The following is a 16,634-nucleotide window of genomic DNA, read 5'->3' as shown; positions in this document are numbered from 1 at the left end:
TGAGTTAGAATAACTCAAATTCTTTTCAAATTATCTTTATATAAGTCAATAAGTAACACACATCTGTTCTCACCCCCACCCCCAATGTATTGATCGACTTTTATTTGTTAAAGGCATTCAGAATGTGAAATTTTGGCAAGAAGTAGGTGTAGTTTCTGTATAACAGCTTCTGCAACAAAATGATTTTATGTTAAGCCTCTCATCACCTGGGTACGTTTGATTGCCTCTGTTAGAATGCAGTTCAAAAGTGCAAGTAGATAAATAGGTACCGCTCCAGCGGGAAGGTAAACGGTGTTTCCATGCGCTGCTCTGGTGCACCAGAAGCGGCTTAGTCATGCTGGCCACATGACCCGGAAGCTTTCAGCGGACAAACACCAGCTCCCTCGGCCAGTAAAGCAAGATGAGCGCCGCAACCCCAGAGTCGTCCGCTTAATGAAAAGGGGTACCTTTACCTTTTACTGCATCTCTTTGAAGGCAACACGTGTTGGCAGGACAAATCAGGGGTCAGGCAAGAAGCTTTGCAACTGTCACAAAACAGGGTTGGGGAGAGAGAAAAGGGAGACACACGTTTAAATTACGTTCTCCTGATTCGGATGCCAGTTTCAGTGATGGAATTAACATGTGCTGAACTCTACTTAACAAGTGTCCTGAGTTCTGGATGGCAAAACAATATTCGCGGCAAGGAATTTCACTTGCAACCACCCCAGCGTTATAGAATGCTGTCTTCCCCAACCTAATGTTTACCTCTAAGAATTCCTGGACTGCAGCTCCCATCATCCCTGATCACTGGCCGTTCTGGTGCACCTCACCAGGCTGAGGAATGCCTTTCCAACAATCTTGCTGTTGTGCTTGAACTGCAAGGCAGCTATTTATAAAATGACTGGATTGGACCATTTTCCCTCGCCGCAGCCATCAGCTCAGTAGCTGGGCGCATGCATTACATGTGGAATGTCCTAGGTGCTCATTGCCTGACATCTGACTTGGTTGGTATCCATAATACTAATTATATTGTTATTTGTACCACACACACACACACCCATCTGAGTGGGTTGCCCCAGCTGATCCATAGTCTCATGTAGGGTTTTCCCCAGTCTCTCTCCTGCCCCAGTCTCTCTCCTTTTAATTTCAGATGCCTGAAATTGAACCCAGGATGTTTTGCACACAAAACTTGTCTATTTTGTATTGTTTTAAAACTCGTCTTCTGTTGTCGAATGCAATTGTTGTTATTGTTGTTACTATTATTATTGCAAAGCATGTACTCTACCACTGAGTTATTGTTGGGAGGAGACCAGGTTTCAAGACGGTAATTCAGTTTGCTCCAATAATGTTGATGTGTGAACTTGTTTGAATTGTGTACTCTATCATTTCTGAGGTTGTTTTTGCTGCGGTATTACTAACTTTTGTACTTCTTATAGTTTTCTGCTGTGGATTTTCTGGTTGCGTAGTGCACAGGATGGGATTATAACCCTTTCGCCTCCTTCCTATTTGCCTGTCTGGAATCTGACTCTCCTCCGCGTCTTGTCTAGCTCTAACAATGTGCTGTTACATGGCAGCCTCTTGCATTTTCATTGCTGATTTCTAGATCTGCTTCATCGAGGATCAAGGAACTCTCCTTATGTATTCTTTTCCCTTTTTCTTTCTCCTTCCATTTTTAAAAAAATATTGTTCTGTCACCTGCTGTGATCTAAAATGTCCTAAGTGCAAGTAAACCTAGATACAAGAAAATTAAATTTTCCCTGTTCCCAGAGGACAATGTGAGCCATAAACTGTGGATTGCTATAAGCCATAAACCATGGCTTGCTTTGCTGCTCGCACTGGGAGCATTCAGACCATAGTCATTGGCTTTTCTCTTGTGAACATGGTTTATTTCCTTCCCCTGCATGCAACAATGATCAAAATAGCCCGCTCAAGCCTGTTTGTGGCAAACCATGGTTTATCACGATAGGTGAACAACAGATTCTTCACGGGAATGACTTGAGCTACAAGAGAATTCTCTTTGTTTCTTACATTTATATGGCATTTGGCACATACATAGGATTTCTGCCTTCATCTAGTCACCAGACTTGGATCAGCTTAGGTTCTGTGTGATGGCTGCATCAGCCTGCCTTCAGAGATGCCTGCATTACCACTGTGGGTATCTCAGAGATGTGCAAGGTCCTCCTTCAGGATTGTGGGCTATGCGTGAATACAGAAAGCCTGACGCATTTGCATGCCTTGTATTTGTGCATATTTGGGGAGTGATAGAGCAGGTGCCTGCGGAAAGTCCCAATCAAGAGAACCCTAGTCAATGTGAGAGACCTCTTCCAAAGCTCAAGAAAGCTGTTACCAGTCAAAGCAGGCAATTCCTGGCTTGATGGACAAATCTGGGGAGTGATAAGGCAGCTGTATATCAGTTGGCACCCAAAGCCACTAGATTCTTGAAGAGCACTAGGGTCATGACCCTAATAATAATAATAATAATAATAATAATATTTATTATTTATACCCCGCCCATCTGGCTGGGTTTCCCCAGCCACTCTGGGCGGCTTCCAACTGAATATTAAAATACAATAATCTATTAAACATTAAAAGCTTCCCTAAACAGGCCTGCCTTCAGATGTCTATATTAGCCAGAGGCAAGCCTGAATTCACCTCGGAGCCTACATTCAAAATGGAGCTGATCACAGCTCGGTAATCGGCATACCTGTAGAATAGGTGTGTTCACCACATTCACATGTTCAGTTTTTAGTGATACACACATAGCCTGTCATGTGTGCGGTGACTCTTAGCAAGAAGTAGCAACAACAGCAGCTCCTTCCTTCTGAATGAATGGCCAATGCCAAATGGCTTGACATTCATTGTTGCTCCTCTTTTGCTTTTCATTTGACCATTGCACATTACTGTGGCTCAAGGTGGGGATACCTTGGCTCTCCAGAGATTGTTTGACTTGCATCTCCCATCATCCCTGACCCCATGGCCCATGTTTGCTGGAGATGGTGGGAGTCCCAAGAACATCTGGAGGGCACGAGGGTCCCGATTTCTGTTGCAGCTGCACCATCAATGACAGCACTAACTTCCTGCTATTGACTTGTGATTTTGTTTTCAGTCTTCCTTTGTTCCTTTTTGCTTCTGTTGTATGTTTTTTACTTTAAATGTGTTGTTTTTTTAAAAAGATATAATTTGCTTTAGGATTTAAGTTTTAATACATAGCAGCACAGTGCCTTTGTGAAATTCCAGCGTGTGTTGGTGATGGAATTGCAGTAATGTGTTGTGGCTTGGGCCCCTCGCAGGAGTGTATCTCGCAGTCAGCTGTGAAAACCAAGTTTGAGCAGCACACTATCAGAGCTAAACAGATCCTAGACACAGTGAAAAACATTATGGACTCCATAAACGTGGCAGCAGCCAATCAAAGGTAGGCCTCTCCTATCATATTCACCTTGCTCAGCTAAGCAGGGAAAGAGCCACCAGGTGGCGCTGACCTTTCTTCCCCTTATCAGGACATAGCGCAGCCCTTAGGCCACTGCTGGCAAGAGGTGAGTACAGGATTTCTCTGGTCACTTGGCCTCCACATTCGTTGAGTTGTCCCTTCAAATGCATGAAAGATGGTCTGGCCACCGTACTGCATACTTTCAGATTGGACTACTGCAACACTTTCTGCATGGGGCTGCCCTTGAAGACAACTCAGGTCTCCGTGCAGCGGCATCCAAAATACAGAAGCCCAGACTATTGGCTGGCATCCCATTTAGATACAATGTAGTCCCTGTTTCAAAAGGGACGCGGGTGGCGCTGTGGGTTAAACCACAGAACCTAGGACTTGCCAATCAGAAGGTCAGTGGTTCGAATCTCCACGACGGGGTGAGCTCCCGTTGCTCGGTCCCTGCTCCTGCCAACCTAGCAGCTCGAAAGCATGTCAAAGTGCAAGTAGATAAATAGGTACCGCTCCGGCAGGAAGGTAAACGGCGTTTCCGTGCGCTGCTCTGGTTCGCCAGAAGCGGCTTAGTCATGCTGGCCACATGACCCAGAAGCTGTACGCTGGCTCCCTCGGCCAATAAAGCAAGATGAGCGCCACAACCCCAGAGTCGTCCATGACTGGACCTAATGGTCAGGGGTCCCTTTACCTTTACCTAGTCCCTGTTTCAAAGCAGTTGCTTTGGTTGCCAGTTGGTTTGGGGGGCCCAATTCAAAGTGCTCACATTAGTGTTTAAAGCCCTAAACCTCAGGCTTGGGAGCCACTTTATCTGGTCCTCTGGACTCTCCTAAACCACACACCCTACTGGTCCCAGTTCATCCCCACCTTGAGTGTTGTTGTTTTAAAAAACCTGTCTTTGAACCCTGATAATGCCTCTTGCTCTCCTGGAGGAGTGTGGGTGTTGAAACTAGTCTTCTGTATAAGGGTAAAACCTACCCTTCTGTCATAGTTTCTTTAGTTGAGATCCCTGCATTGCAGGGGCTTGTACTAGATGGTCGCCGGTGTCCCTTCCAGGTCTTCAAGTCTATCATTCTGTGACCCCTGGCATGCAGCTCCCAGAAGGTTGTCCAGAAAAGAATGCAGCCCTCAGGCTGGAAAAGGCTCCCTGCCGTTAAGGACTTAGGCCCCAAATATCTGAAAGATGGCCTCCTTCCCTACAGACCCTCTTGGGTGTTAAGATCGGCAAAGCCCACCCCCCACCCAAGCTGTCTTTATAGTTCCTCTGCCCTGAGAAATTTGGGCAGGAGAGGGCATTCTCTGTGGCAGACCCTAAGCTGGCACCTTGATTGTATAGCTTTCATCATATGTCAAAGATACATCTTTGTACCCTTGATTTAGGACTGACCCTAATAAATCTAATATTGGCGAGTAATAAATCGAATGAATGAATGAATGAAGGTTTTGGGCTTTCCCCCCAGTGACACTGGTTTTTGCCCTTGCTGAAATTCTGGAATCCCAAGTCCATGTTTGGGGAAAATGACAAGTGCCCAGGTTGCCTCTAAAGCAGGGCTATTTGTTGTCTGCCTGCCAAAAATCCAAGCATGGAAAAATAGATGAAAAAATAGATCTGCTCTGCATTAAAGAGGGACATGCCGTATTTTTCCGTGTATAAGACGATGATTTTTGCTTTTTAAAAATTAGTCAAAAATTGGGGGTCATCTTATACATGGAAAAATTTTATATTTCTCCATATACCTTGGGAACTACAGTAATGTAATCGCTGGGAACTGGAGATGTATCTGATTAAAAATCGCTCCTCTGCAATGACTGTGCTAGATTGCCTTAGTGAGTCTCACTCACTGGCTCCCTTTCCTCCCCGCACCCCCAGTCCATCTGCAGTAGAATGATAATACTGGCCTGCCTTAACAGAGTTATTGTAAGAATATTGTAAAATAATCCCTAGGCAGCATATGGTCGCACAGCGTGAGTGTATAATAAAGTGTAACGACAAACGGTAAAAACAGCAGATGAAAATCAGAGGGTAAAAATGTTAAGCATAAGGTGTTGAAACCCAGTGGTAGGTAAAAGACAATTGGCTAAGGCTCCAATAGAGCTCAGAAGTTCTCCTGAGCATGTGAGAGCAAGACAGACTTTGCCAGGTGTCTAAACATTGAGGGCACCAGGCCAATATGGCTAGGGAGTGAGTTCCATAGTTTGGGAGCCACCACTGGGAAGGCCCTTCTCCCAAGGGGTTGGGGCCTTTCTTTAACTGGCGAGCTGCCATTCTCGCCCGTGTCCTTGGGTGTAGTTCTGCGTCAAGCCTACCTAGACAGGGAGAGGCAGCAGCACTTTGGTGCTTGGTTTTTCTCCCCCTCCGGGGCATTGTGCGTACAGTTGATGGCTGCATTTCCGCTACTTACCTTAGAGTCCATTCAATGGAAGAGCGAGAAGATCAGAAGGACAGGCTGGAATTTGTCCGCAACCAGCTCAACCTTTTGACAGACGACATCAAGAAGAAGATCAAAGGAGTCACGGAGGAGGTAGCGAACAAGGTAAGTTGCGGTAACCAGCCCGGAGCATGCCGATCATGGCTGTTCACAGACTTTTGGGGTGCTTTTAAGGGCTTCTGGTGCTGGAACAATGGCTAGCGAAGACAGTAAGTGCCCAGCAACTTCAAAGATATCGAAAGGGGTTGTTAAGAACATCAGCTGGGAGGTAGAATTCACTGAGTGGCCTTTGTCAGGCCTTTCCTGATCTCTCTGGCTGAGTCTCTCCTTCCATCTGTGATAAGGAAACTATTACTGGCCTGCCTTGCACAGTTGTAAGGTAGGTGGGAGGCCATAGCTAAGGGGGTTGGTTTGCATGCGGAAGCGCCTAGGATCCCTTTCTGACATACTCCGTTCAGTCTGGCACAGCACGGCTGGGAACGGATCCTGATTGTGAAGCTAGAGAGCAACGACTTGTGGGAGAACATGAAAAATAGCCTGAAGTCCGCTTGCTCCTGGGCTAGTTGATGGATCAGTGGCCTGACATGGAATAAGGAAGCTTCATATCTTCAGGGTCATTGAGATAATAAGGGCACGTGATGGGCTTTGAAGGCTTGCAGCGTTAATCCCAAGGTTGTACTGGACGTTAAAGCTGCGCTGAGCATCAATCTGCAAAGAATTTAGAATAACCACCCCGCTTGCATTTCGTAAAAAGGCTCCTCACGCTGTTCTTGTCCTTTGTGCATCCCATCTTTTCCAGGTGTCTTCAGCCATGACTGATGAAATTTGTCGGCTTTCTGTTTTGGTAGATGAGTTTTCCTCCGATTTCCACCCATCCCCACAAGTTTTGAAACTATATAAGAGTGTAAGTTCTGCCCTAGGTGGAAATGGTTTAGGTTTTGTCCAGTTTTGCTTTGTTGGGGTTCTGTGATGGGTCTTTTTGTGCTTACATGACCAACACGTAGAACGTCTCAAATACATCAGTTTCTCTGAGTTTAATGTGAAGTGTTCACTTCTGATCAAAAATGGCAGAGGGAGGAATGAATTATAAGTACTCTCCTTCCTGGGGCCTTTTTCCAGCAGGAACTCAGTTCCGGCACCTCTCAAATGAGCGCCATTGCCATTATTCAAGAATGGCATTCGTGGTGAGCTCCGGCACCTCTTTTTCTAGATAAATAGCACTGCTCCTGATCCCTCCCAAGGATCAAAAAGATCACACACTTAAAAAAAAAAACCTTATTTGGCAAAATGTTGCCACCGCCCCTCAGGATCTCGGTGAAGCTAATGTGTTTGAGAAACTCTGCGACTGAAGAGAAAGTCACGCCAACTGTAATTAGAAAGTTCGTTTTTAATGAATGAATGATCTCTTTTTGGGGTGGGTGGGATAAAATTAAAATATTCCTTCCACTCCCCCTACATCTCTGTGTATGTGTGTACTCCTTGGAAAGTGTTGAAATTCGGAGAGAGAGAGTGTGTTTGAAATTCAATTGCCTTAACTTGCATGGTGCTAGTGAAATCAGTTAGAGGGCAATAGTGTTTCTTACCCGCAAAAAAATCGAGTCTGTATGTTTTGCAGCCAGTCCAAATGTTCTTAAAATATGGGGATGCAACTCATTACATCAGGATAGCACTTGCAATGTAACACAGTGGCATATTTTTAATAGCGCTGTGTGTGTGTGTGTTTTAAAAGCATTGGTAGGGAAACTGTAGATAGTTTAATGACAAGCTGCTAGCAAGTTGCCCATTAAATTGCGAAGAGTGTTAACATTCAAACCATTGCCCAGTGTGCCATGTAGAGACTCGAAGTCTCAAGTATGCAAAGAGGGGAGAGGGCAGAGGCCTCTGATTGGTCTGCTGGTTGCTCCTAAGTCTGTACTGGGGGAGCCTTTGACTGACATGTCCTGGAAGGCAGGTGGGGCCTTTGGGAGGCTGTCGCCCAGGTGGCAGGTGCCTCCCGCAACTTTCTGATTTCTCTCTCCTGCCCATGCAGATGAAGAAGCTCAGGAGGTGAGCAGTTTCTTCACAGGCAGCTAGGATACTAAAAGTTAACTGCATTGCACAGCTATTCATGTTTTGAGAGGCGTTTGCAAAGGTGGTGGCTCAGAAGGAGCAATAAGAATGCCCTTGAGCACATCATTTGCTTGCCCTCTGCTGCCTCATTGTGGCTTTTCAGACCCTACAGCTTGGCCAGGTCACCTGCTGACTCTTTGCTTTCTCTCTGAAATGTCAGGAGCTCAACAAGCACCTGGAAGAGGGCTTGGGAAGGAACCTGGCCGACCGTTGCTCCAGTGAAGTCAACAAGTCTATGTGTCAGTCGCAGCAGGAAATGATCGGTAAGATTTATGCAGAGGGATGCGTAAATTCTGCTTTTTCACCTCCCTCCCCTACGAAACTCTTGTATATCTATTTGAACAGAGATTTACGGACTACAGTCTTTCATATCCAAAGTTTGTGCACCAGGAGGGTTACCTCCTTAGTTTATCCTTCCTTCCTTTTTTCCTTCCTTCCTTTTGCCAGTCCCCATCCTGATAAGCAGCTATTTATCTTTGTCCCTTGGGTGTCAGCTGTATGGGGGCTCATGAGAGAGTGCGGTGTAATGGTTAGAGTACTGGACTCTGACCTGGGTTGAGCAGGGTTCGAATCCTCAGTCAGCCGTGAAGCTCACTAGGTGACCTTGGACCAGTCACCATCTCTCAGCCTTAACCTACCTCACAGGGTAGTTTTGAGGATGAAATGGGGGGAGAAGAACCACCGACACCACCTTGAGATCCTTGGAAGATAAAAGGTGGCATATAAATGTGATAGAAGAGGATGTTGCAGAATCTTGGGCGCCAGAGATGGAGGGACTTTTGGCCCAGCAGGAAAATGAGCCTTTGGATTTGACAAATGAACTTGGAAAAAACCAGATTTGGAAAGACAAAGTTTGGATTGACTTGGAAATGGGGGGGTTGGACTCTACTTCCAGGTTGGCGCCATCGCCGAATGGCGGACTCCCTCCGAGCTCCGGAGGGAGTCGGCTCGGCAGGGGCTGGGTCCTACCGCGCCGGCAACGCGGGGACCCTTAAAAACCACGGGAACAGATCCCGTGGACATGGTGACTCGGCTGGCACCGTTATCGCCCTCCCGGCTCGTGAAGGAGCCTTTTTAAAGGCTACGGATCGGGCGCCGGGGAGTGGCGTGGTGCTTTGAGTCCTCCGCTTCCCCTGCCGAGCGCAGCCGCATGCCATTCGGCGGAGAGCGCTGGCTTCTTCCAAAGGAAATTCGGACAATTAACAACAACCCGTGAGTAATTGGGCAACCGGGTATAAAAGGAGGAAAAAAGAAATTTTTTTCCGGATTTGGCACGAGCGGGAGGGGATCCAAAAAGGAAGTCAGTCCCCTCCCTGATTGTAAACATGCTAAAACAAGGACTGGGAAACCAAGACCGATTCAGAAGTTTATTGATGATAAAAATTAATAACTCCACGATGTGAATTACAAGAATTGTGCTGGAGAAGAAGAGAGGAGGGTGAGAGGAAAAAGGCAACCCCACCCTGGGAACCGGGGTGATTCGGAGAGCCTGGTGAAGAGAGATGGAGAATTTGACAGCTGTCAAGGGAGCTGTCAAAGCTAGAGAATATAAAGAGGACTTTGTTACAAGTTTTCTGCTGGTGAATTTTGTTACAATTTGATACAAATATGGACACAAACTGCCGGGGAAGAAGAAACAACAATTTGACTTTTGGTTTAGAGGATACAAAGTTATTGCAATCCCCCTAGAGGGGCTTCGGGACATTACAAGTGTCGTATGTGGAAAACTACTCTGGGATGTATACAGGTCTTATCTCCTGGGAAAGCTGTAAAACTGAAATATTATTTAGTCTACAGAGGTGACCATAATACAATAGAATCTTCTATCGAAGCAAGAAAGGAACTGGACGTAAGTCTTTGTCCCTGAATAACAAACCTCTGTAGAGACACTAAATTTTGGAACAAGAATGTTTTAACAGCTGAACAAGATAGAAACCTGAGAAAGCAAGAAATAAAAGAGCAAAGGACTAACTACGACATGGAAAGAATAATCAGAGGAGCAACAAATGATCAAGGAAAACCAAAGGCCTTTATTAGACTGGACTTTTGAAGTTAAACACTACCAAAATAACTAAATTTAAAGAAAACCGGCAAGATGGATTGAGATAAATTTTGGCTGTGGACTTAAGACCTCCAGGCTGACAACACACAGACAGATGGACATGGGGAATCTAAACCGGGGAAGGGAGGGGGAATCTTAGAATCCAAAGGCTATGTAATCAATTTTTTGAACTTTCCTATATTTTCTATCTTATATTCTTTATAACTTTGATCTTATATGTTTTTGTTTTATTTTTTATCTTTTTTAAGAAAGGGGGAACTCGTGGAAGGAAACGAGAACTGATCTTGGGGGGGAAATTGTGTATTATTTTAAGATAAGGAATGTTGTTAAGATTGTGTAAATTTAAATTGGCTTATGAGTAAAATGTATTAGGTTTAATTCGGGAATGAGAGCTTGTGGAACCAACTTAAGGAAAGGGGAATACAATCGGGAGGGGAAGGAGGAAGTCCCAGAAAGAAGGTTATGAAAAGAAGGGTTTAAATTTGTTACTCTGTTTCTTTTTCTTCTTTATCTTTCTTTCTTATCTTTCTTATTCTGTTTTTATTGGAAATTCTAATAAACATGATTTTAATAAAAAAAAAGGAAATGGGGGGTTGGACTGACCCCCCTATGCAGGGATGTTTGGACTTTCCGAGTCTGGCAATGGGCCGTCAGAGGTTTGGAGCTCCTGGGACTCCCAATCTTGGAATCTGAAACATGTTTTAAAATACCACATGGAGTCTAGTCTGGACTATGGGAAAGGGGCTGATTTGTTGAAAAGGGTCAAAAACACTACCAAGCTGGAGTTCCCACGAGTGAAAGGAAAATATGAAGAAGAGCTGCGGAAGGGACATGGAAGAGATTTGAAGGCCTCGGATATAAGATCACCAGGTTAATGTGCCAGACCAATGGGATAAAAAGGACTGACAATCCCGGGACCGGGGGGAGGGTAGGCTGGAAGAAGATTGGATTGTTTTTATTCTCTTTTTTATTATTAGAAATGTTTTATGAACGTTGGAAAAATGTTGAAATGAAATTACTTGGCTCTTGTAAAAATGTTTAAAGAATTAGGTAAAAAGGTAATGGTTATGAGAAGCTGGTAAAAATAAGATTTAAGTTTTAAGGTTTTTTATAAGATAAGATGAAAATAGAGTAAGGTAATGTAATGACGGAATATTATGAATTATGGAAAGATTTTGCTGTGACAATTATTAATCAAGATACAAGAGATGGGAGGAGGAGGTCATGGAAAGAAGGTAATGAATGTGGAGAATTTGAAAATGATGGTTTTCTTTTTTCTTTTTCTGTTTTCTGTTTTTGTCTTTTTTCTTTGTAATTTTTCTTAAAAATTCTTTTTTCAATAAATATCATTTTTTTAAAAAAGGTGGCATATAAATGGGACAGATAGATAGGAGTTGTAGTGGGGGGAGTCTGCTTTGAGCTCTGCTTTCACCCCTCTCCTTTCTTTCCCAGAAAGCCTGCAGGCCCTGCTGCCTTCCGATGTCCAGAGCAAGCTCCACTTGCTGATTCCGTGCAGGAAGTTTGACCTCAGCTACGACCTGAATTGCAACAGCCTGTGCTCCGACTTCCAAGAGGACATCACTTTCCGGTTCTCGCTGGGCTGGACGGCCCTCGTCAGCCGGTACCTGGGCCCAAAAAACGCTCACCGGGTGCTGCTCGGCGTGGCGGAGCCGGTTCTTGCAGTGAGTGCTTCGCAGGGTTTTTCTAGGGGGCTTCAGCTTATGCAGAAGGATCCCGATCCACCGGGTGCAAGTAGCATCTCCAGTGTGTCAATGGAGACCTATGGCGTCTGTCTCTGTTCTCTGTTCTCTGTATTAGTGGGGCAGCTGCCTGCCTGTGTGCAAAACAGCCTCAAACAGCAACAGTGGGACCTTTTCCTGCTCCCAAGTGCCAATGTGCAACTCCCTTGCAGGCCTTTAGAGTGGAGTTATACCGTTTGGCGGGCAATTCCTGCCAGACCTTTGGGGAGCTCAGTGATAGATCATCTGCTCTGAATGCAGAAGGTCCCACGGACAATCCCTGGCATTTTTTGGGCAAGGCTGGGATTGTCACCTGGTCTGAAACCCTGGAGAGCTGTTGCTGTTTCAGGGGAGAAAATGCTGATGTCGATGGATCAATGGTCTGACTCAGCTTCCTCTATTCTTATATTCCAGGGCAGGTTTTGGTCTCCTCCCCTAGCCCAGCCTTTGTGTGCGAAGTTATGATCCATGCAAGTCAAATGGGCCTGTTTTTCCAAGAGGGCAGGAAAAACAGGGAACGTGGTTCTCGACACGGAATCCAACTTTTTCCCGAGTCTCTCTATTGCATTTCAGTTTGCAAAGCAAGCTTGTAGTCCTCATGACAGCAAAGGTGTGCTTGAAATTGGGTGGGAAGCACTTGCTGCAACCTCTGCATTGAGCGGGTTGCCAGATAAACTGGGGCTTCAGTACACTGCTGAGCCCCTAGTTCTGCCCCATAACCTGCAGAATTTCTGAGGCCTCAGCTTGCACTCCTTCTGGAAATAGTGCAAGATTTATTTATCATAAGTTAAAACTGGCTTTTGAGATATATTGGTACTTGCCCAGTCCCATCGGGATCGGCTGTGTCCAGTTATGTAAGCAGCAGAGCAAAGTGTACAAAATAACGTGGGTAGGTTGCAGAATTCTGCTTTCTTGGTGCAGAATTTGGACTGCCTAGCTGCAGAATATGCTTGCACTTTAGCACAGCCCTTTGCTGAAGCTATTTGAAACCCCTTTTTAAGGCTGATGCTCCACCATTGAATAGTTTCATCCAACCCGCCGTAGCTCACGAACACACTCATTGTGAGCTGTTTATTTAAAGCTGAGCTCTCCCCGTTCTGGTCTCCTGGGAAGATGGATCTCAGTTTCTGTTCTTCGCCCCTAGATCCCTCGTTCTCTTGCCTCCACCCCTTGTGCTCCCGCTGCCCCTGCTCTGACCCCAGAGAATGCATCACAGGAGGAGCTCATGGTCTCATTGGTCACCAACTTGGCGTCGCTGACCTCCCGGACCTCCATGACCGTCATCATTGTCGGAGGACTTGTGAGTACCCTGCGCCACTCTGCCGTAGTGAGAAATCCCGGGAAAGCACCAGACCCAGGGATGGGCAGCATGTGGCGATGGATTAATAGCCTGCCCACTTACTTCCCCATATTATGTATATGCAGCGCTCTGTCTAAGGCACCCTTTGTGCCGTGGGGGGCTGTTAACCAGGGGAGCAGTGCTAAGGTGTGCAGCACCGCACAGTGGCCCAGCTCACATGCTGCACTGAACTATTGTTTAAAGCCAAACCTGTCTCTCCAGCTGTTTTTGAGCTACAGCTCCCATCATCCCTAGCTAGCAGGGCCAGTGAGTAGGGATGATGAGGAATTGCAGTCTAAAAACAGCTTGGGAAACCCAAGTTTGGGAAACCCTGGTTTAAAGCAAACTATGGTTTCACCTTGCCAACAAAGGTCCGTATAGTTAAAGCCATGGTTTTCCCAGTAGCGATGTATGGAAGTGAGAGCTGGACCATAAAGAAGGCTGATCGCCAAAGAATTTATGCTTTTGAATTATGGTGCTGGAGGAGACTCTTGAGAGTCCCATGGACTGCAAGAAGATCAAACCTATCCATTCTTAAGGAAATCAGCCCTGAGTGCTCACTGGAAGGACAGATTGTGAAGCTGAGGCTCCAGTATTTTGGCCACCTCATGAAAACAGAAGACTCCATGGAAAAGACCCTGATGTTGGGAAGGATGGAGGGTACAAGGAGAAGGGGATGACCGAGGACGAGATGGTTGGACAGTGTTTTCGAAGATACAAACATGAGTTTGACCAAACTGTGGGAAGCAGTGGAAGACAGTGCCTGGCGTGCTCTGGTCCATGGGGTCACGAAGAGTCGGACACGACTAAACAACAAGGTTTAGATCCTTGGGTTTATTTTGGGTGGAATTCTGTGTCGGGCTCTTATAAATGTACCATCTCCAAAAGCATCATAGCTTGCCAGGTGGAACGATCCTCACTCTCTGTGCCATTCAGCGGATTCTCCCTACAGCCCCCAAGCCAATTTTGGGGGGCACATCAGGGGGGAAGGTGGGGAAACCCCATTGCACAAGTGAAAGTCCTTGTGCAGGGCTTTTGCTGATGGGTCTCAAAGGTGACTCCTACCCTTTGTTTTTAACTGTATTTTATCGCTGATGTACATGTCTTCCTGGGCTCCTGTGAGTAGCAAGAGCAGGATATAAATGTTACGGATAAATTTATAATACTGTGAATAAAAAGTCTCTTCTGCTGCCATGCCACAGACAAAGCAAGGCAAAGCCTGTTTTTTCCTGTCTGTAGCTTCCAAACAGTCTTCAGGGGCAGCTCCTCTTGTAGAGCACATTGCAGTAGTCTAGTCTGGATGCATTAAATCAGTGTTTCTCAAAAGTGGGTCTCCAGCTGCTCCATCATCCCTAGCTAGCAGGACCAGCCGTCAGGGATGATGGGAGTTGTAGCCCAACAGCAGCTGGGGACCCACGTTGGAGGAAACACTGCATTATTAGATAGATCCTGCTCAAATTCTGACCCTGGTGTTCCTCTTCCAGGTTTGGAGAACGGTTGGCTGGAAGGTCATCTCCCTCTCGCTGAGTTTATATGGGCTTCTGTATCTCTACGAGAGGCTCACTTGGACAACCAAAGCCAAAGAGCGAGCCTTCAAGCAGCAGTTTGTCAACTACGCCACAGAGAAGCTTCAGATGATCGTCAGCTTCACCAGCGCAAACTGCAGCCATCAGGTGCAACAGTACGTCTTGTCTGTTTCCGTAACTTGGGCTTCTGATCCAGAGGAGCGAAGTTGTAGGGCCGTCTCAGCAGTTTCCTCAAAGGGGATCTCTGCAAGGCAACTGGAAGGGGTGGCCGGGTGTTGCAATGCAAAGGACGGAGTGGTTTTTATAGAGAAACTGTTGTTAGGTCCCTGAAAGAGCCTGTGACTCAGCTTTGTTTAGGGAAGTTTTTAACATCTGATGTTTTATTGTATTTTTAATATTTTGTTGGAAGCCGCCCAGAGTGGCTGGGGAAACCCAGCCAGATGGGTGGGGTATAATTATAATTGTTAATTATTCTTTTTATTATTGTTATTAATTCCCACCTGCCCTATCCTGAAAGTTCCAAGATGAAGCTACTTCCTTCTCTGTGGCTCATCCCAACTCATTTCTCACCCTCTCCACAGTTATCCCTTGGTAAAGAGACCTTTCAGCATGTGATTAAATTGATCCAGTGGTACCAGCTTTTCAAAATCTGATAGTAATTCACACCTCCAGAACCCCCTGCCCACCTTTGCCCCTTAGCATCCCTCTAGGTAATTCCACCTCCAGAACCCCAGGGGGCAGTACTTCTCACTTTGGGAACTACTGATTGAAAGTGACACGTTGGCAGGACCAAAATGGGAGCCACATTTCAGGGTTTCCCTGTTCTTCTGTATTACATATGTCAAAAAGAAGAGGTAGAGGTCTCCCCCTTGAGCGCTTGGTCATCCATGCATATGGCAGGAAATTGGGGCGGGGATGGGGACATCTCATTGCCGTTTCCCCCTCGGAGCCTCCAGGGTTGAACAAATCGGCGGACCTGGGCTTTCTGGATTTCTCTTTCAGGGAAATGGCCATGACTTTTGCTCGCCTGTGCCAGCAAGTTGACATCACAGAGAGGAACCTGGAAGAAGAGATTGCAAGGTTGTCCAAAGAGATTGCTCAGCTGGAGAAAATCCAGAACCACTCGAAGCATCTACGGTAAATAGCCGCAAGGGGGGCTGCTTCTGCAGTGACGGGGCCCAGCTATCGAATTGAGCAGCCATGAGATGAAATGACTGCTTCACTTTGGCCTTGAGGGGCGTCATAATCTCATGGCTGTGCCTTGAGGCAATATTGGCGATAGGTCTAGAGCAGGCACATACAACTCTATAGAGACTGCAATCTACTCCCAGTATTATAAAACTGGGAATGATCTACCCCATGGGTAGGCAAACTAAGGCCTAGGCTCCGGATCCGGCCCAATCACCTTCTAAATATGACCCACGGACAGTCCCGGAATTGGCGTGTTTTTATATGAGTAGAAGAAGAAGAAGAGTTTGGATTTGATATCCCGCTTTATCACTACCCGAAGGAGTCTCAAAGCGGCTAACATTCTCCTTTCCCTTCCTCCCCCACAACAAACACTCTGTGAGGTGAGTGAGGCTGAGAGACTTCAAAGAAGTGTGACTGGCCCAAGGTCACCCAGCAGCTGCATGTGGAGGAGCGAAGACGCGAACCCGGTTCACCAGATTACGAGTCTATCGCTCTTAACCACTACACCACACTGGCATAGTAGAATGTGTCCTTTTATTTAAAATGCATCTCTGGGTTATTTGTGGAGCATAGGAATTCGTTCATTCCCCCCCCCCAAAAAAAAAAAATAGTCTGGCCCCCCACAAGGTCTGAGGGACAGTAGACCGGCCCCCTGCTGAAAACGTTTGCTGATCCCTGATCTACCCATTGTCATTGCACATAGTTGTTGAGCTTTTTTGGGGGGGGGGTGTACCAGGAGGGTCTTTTTTACTTTTTGCAAAACTCGTGAATACTTTTTCAGTGGAACGGAGTAAGTATCATCAAAAATGATTTCTGAAAAGTAATGTGCTGCT

General features: G+C 46.1%; 1 protein-coding gene across 1 annotated transcript in view; it reads left to right on the top strand.

Annotated features, from left to right (window-relative positions):
- Nucleotides 1-16,634, top strand: part of MFN1 (mitofusin 1) — a 36,106-nt gene that overhangs the window by 17,212 nt on the left and 2,260 nt on the right. Inside the window, exons 10-17 of the mRNA XM_082224283.1 lie at nt 3,270-3,391; nt 5,814-5,940; nt 6,635-6,739; nt 8,105-8,207; nt 11,459-11,688; nt 12,890-13,045; nt 14,569-14,765; nt 15,613-15,747. Coding sequence (XP_082080409.1) covers nt 3,270-3,391; nt 5,814-5,940; nt 6,635-6,739; nt 8,105-8,207; nt 11,459-11,688; nt 12,890-13,045; nt 14,569-14,765; nt 15,613-15,747 — 1,175 coding nt within the window. The remainder of the gene's footprint in view (nt 1-3,269; nt 3,392-5,813; nt 5,941-6,634; nt 6,740-8,104; nt 8,208-11,458; nt 11,689-12,889; nt 13,046-14,568; nt 14,766-15,612; nt 15,748-16,634) is intronic.

The sequence above is a fragment of the Podarcis vaucheri genome, assembly GCF_965113315.1.
Source record: "Podarcis vaucheri genome assembly, chromosome: 5".
NCBI classification, from domain to species: domain Eukaryota; kingdom Metazoa; phylum Chordata; class Lepidosauria; order Squamata; family Lacertidae; genus Podarcis; species Podarcis vaucheri.
The sequence above is the reverse complement of the archived record's forward strand: the minus strand, read 5'-3'. Positions and strand labels throughout refer to the sequence as shown.